The sequence below is a fragment of the Rhinopithecus roxellana genome, chromosome 1, assembly GCF_007565055.1.
Source record: "Rhinopithecus roxellana isolate Shanxi Qingling chromosome 1, ASM756505v1, whole genome shotgun sequence".
In the NCBI taxonomy this organism is placed as follows: Eukaryota; Metazoa; Chordata; class Mammalia; order Primates; family Cercopithecidae; genus Rhinopithecus; species Rhinopithecus roxellana.
The window spans coordinates 59784704-59787527 of NC_044549.1; the positions used below are offsets into that span (position 1 = coordinate 59784704).

The 2824-nt window shown below is 43.2% G+C and overlaps 1 protein-coding gene across 1 annotated transcript in view; it reads right to left on the minus strand.

Annotated features, from left to right (window-relative positions):
• TMF1 (TATA element modulatory factor 1) overlaps positions 1-544 on the minus strand; it is a 33313-nt gene extending 32769 nt beyond the window's left edge. The window contains exon 1 of the mRNA XM_010383049.2: positions 95-544. Within this exon, the coding sequence (XP_010381351.1) occupies positions 95-236 (142 nt within the window). The 5' untranslated portion in view covers positions 237-544. The remainder of the gene's footprint in view (positions 1-94) is intronic.
• Between the last annotated feature and the right edge of the window lie 2280 nt (positions 545-2824).

The following is a 2824-nucleotide window of genomic DNA, read 5'->3' on the forward strand; positions in this document are numbered from 1 at the left end:
GCAAGGAAGGACCCCTCTCTACACCACTTAGCCTGTCTGCATCAGGAGAACAGCAGCCTCCGAGAGCCGGGAATCCCGCTCCTCTCTCTCTTACCCGGCTCTCCATACGGAATGGTCTCGGCCCAGATGCTCGGCTCCTCTTCCTGGATGTCCAGAACCCTGTCGATGGACTTCTGGGCCTGGGACAGGGCCTGCTTAGCGAAGCTGGAGAGCTGGGAGGCGTTGAACCAACTCATCGCCCCTCCTCAGCCGGCAGTGGCGGCGGCAGCACCAAGCGGGAAGGTCTCAGGCCTGCGGAAGGGTGCAGAGGAACGGCTTGGCTCCCTTTCCCACTCGGCTAGTTCTGTCAGCGTGTGGCCATGACCCCGAGAGCCTCCCGCGAGCCCGTGATGTTAACCTCCGCCGTTCCGCACAGCTGAGACGAAGGGGCCCGTGTGCGCATGCGCCTGCTTCTTCCACGTACACAGCAAACAAACCTGGGAGCCTAGAGTCCGGTCGACAGGCGGAAGAACAGAAGAACGTTGACGTCACATCCGGGAGCGCAGGGTTGCCCTTAGTTACCGAGGAACGCGGAAGGGTTTCTATTGATAGCGATTCCGTGCTTACAGCAGTTCTTAGCGAAGGGGAAGCTATGGCTACCAATAGAGGTCGATTTCCCCGTAAGGAATACTCCAGTTTTCATGTGTGTGCTTTCCAGGAAAACAGTTCACGTGCTAAAAGCTTGCACCTTGCCAGCAGTAATTACAAAGGGAAATTTGGGCCTCACATTTCTCTTGGCCCTTTGTCTCAAATATTTAATAAGCTCTGTATTAAGTTGGTATTATAAGGAGAAACACTTGCTTGGGCTTGCCTAAAAGGCAGGATCACGTATGAACACTGTGTCCAACCCGTGGAACACGTGATGCATAAAGCACCACCTCTCTCTCAAAACAGCAGCAAACTCATTGCTGCAGTCAAAATACCCCTAATACTGTGGTCTATCGCAAATTCCTATGTTGAAACCTAATCTCCAATGGGACAGTATTAAGGGGAGCCTTTAGGAGACGATTAGATGATAAGGATGGAGCCCTCATGAATGGGATTAGTGCCCTTATAAGAGAGGCCCAAGGGAGCTCTCAGCAAGAAGGCACCAACTCTAAGCCAGAAGAGCAGCCCTCACCAGACACCAACTCTGCCGGCTCCTTATCTTGGACTTCTCAGCCTCTAGAACGCTTAAGAAATAAATTTTTGCTGCTTATAAGCCACCCAGTTTATGGGAATTTGTTACAACAGTCCAAATGAACTAAGACACCTAGGAAGCACTAAAGCTATTAACCTTACAATGTGCACTGTACATATTATTTAAAATATAACCTTTTCTGTGTGCATTCTCTTCAAACATTTGGACATGGAAAAATACCTTAAAAAAACCTTCCTAATCCAGTCTGCAGCTATATTTGGTTTGAGCCCAAGTTAAAGACAAAATCCTATCAACATTTAAAAGCCAGACTTCATTCAAAAATCTAGATTTCCAGCTGCTTTTGAAAAATATGAATACCAAGCATGGGAATAGTCAGCTAGAGTGGTCACCAATAATTTTCACTCACTCCAGTTTGCCACAGACCCCTATCACTCATCTTATTACACCCTCCCTGCTGTGGTTATTTACCTCATACGCCTGCCTCCCATATTTGAATATTTTACCTCACTGCAAGGAACTCTGCAAAGAAGAATTATTTTTCTTTTAAAAAATCAGATTGAACCCCTTAAGAAGTTATAATCATCTTCCAATAATTTTGTCTAACTATAATAAAAATTTGCATGTTAAAACTAACAATTTAGTCATTTACACAAGTAGTACTAAGTAACTCAAGTACTTTCAAAGAGCTAGTTTGCAGAGGAGATTTGGGGCAGATTCGGGTTGAAATTAGCTATACAATTACAGTTCCAAGACTTCTAATTGTACAGCTTTGGCTAAATAACCTACCTAAACCATCTAAAACTATTTATTCAGCTCTCAGATGGAGATAGTCACCTTCTTACAATGCTACTTTGAGAATTATTATAGCACCTATATGGTGTTAAATTTTAGTTCCTTCACTTTCAAAATTGTAGGCTACATCTGTAACTTTTCAGGTAGAGCATATAAATTTAACTTATTTGTCAATTTGTAGCTAGAAAGATTAATGAAAACTTGAGTGACACATAAGTAACCAAAGAATATCTGAACAGAAAACTGCCTTCTAAGTCAAAAACAAGGAATGAGAACACATACTTGTTATCATATTAAAATACTAGCACCTACTTTTTTAGTATTTGTGCTTAATTTTGTTTCAAGTTTTATTCACTAAAAGAAACAAAAACATGGTCAGGCATGGTGGCTCATGCACTGACCAGCACTTTGGGAAGCCGAGGCGGGTGGATCACCTGAGGTCAGGAGTTCGAGACCAGCCTGGCCAATATGATGAAACCCCATCCCTACTAAAAATACAAAAAATTAGCTGTGCATGGTGGCAGGCGCCTGTCATCCCAGTTACTCAGGAGGCTGAGGCAGGAGAATCGCCTGAACCGGGGAGGCAGTGGTTGCAGTGAGCTGAGGTCACACCATTGCACTCCAGCCTGGGCAACAAGAGTGAAACTGTCTCCAAAACAAAAAAAAATTATATTATTGATACAGCAAGTTAAATTAAACCAGTAAATTTTTACTATAGAAATTGTTGTAGCAAAAGTATTAAGAGAAATAAAAATTTGATGTAATTCTGCTACACATTTAAAAATTATTCCTATATTACCATGGAACTAATGATTACCCTCAATGTACTTTTAAAAACTTCAGTGAAAGAAG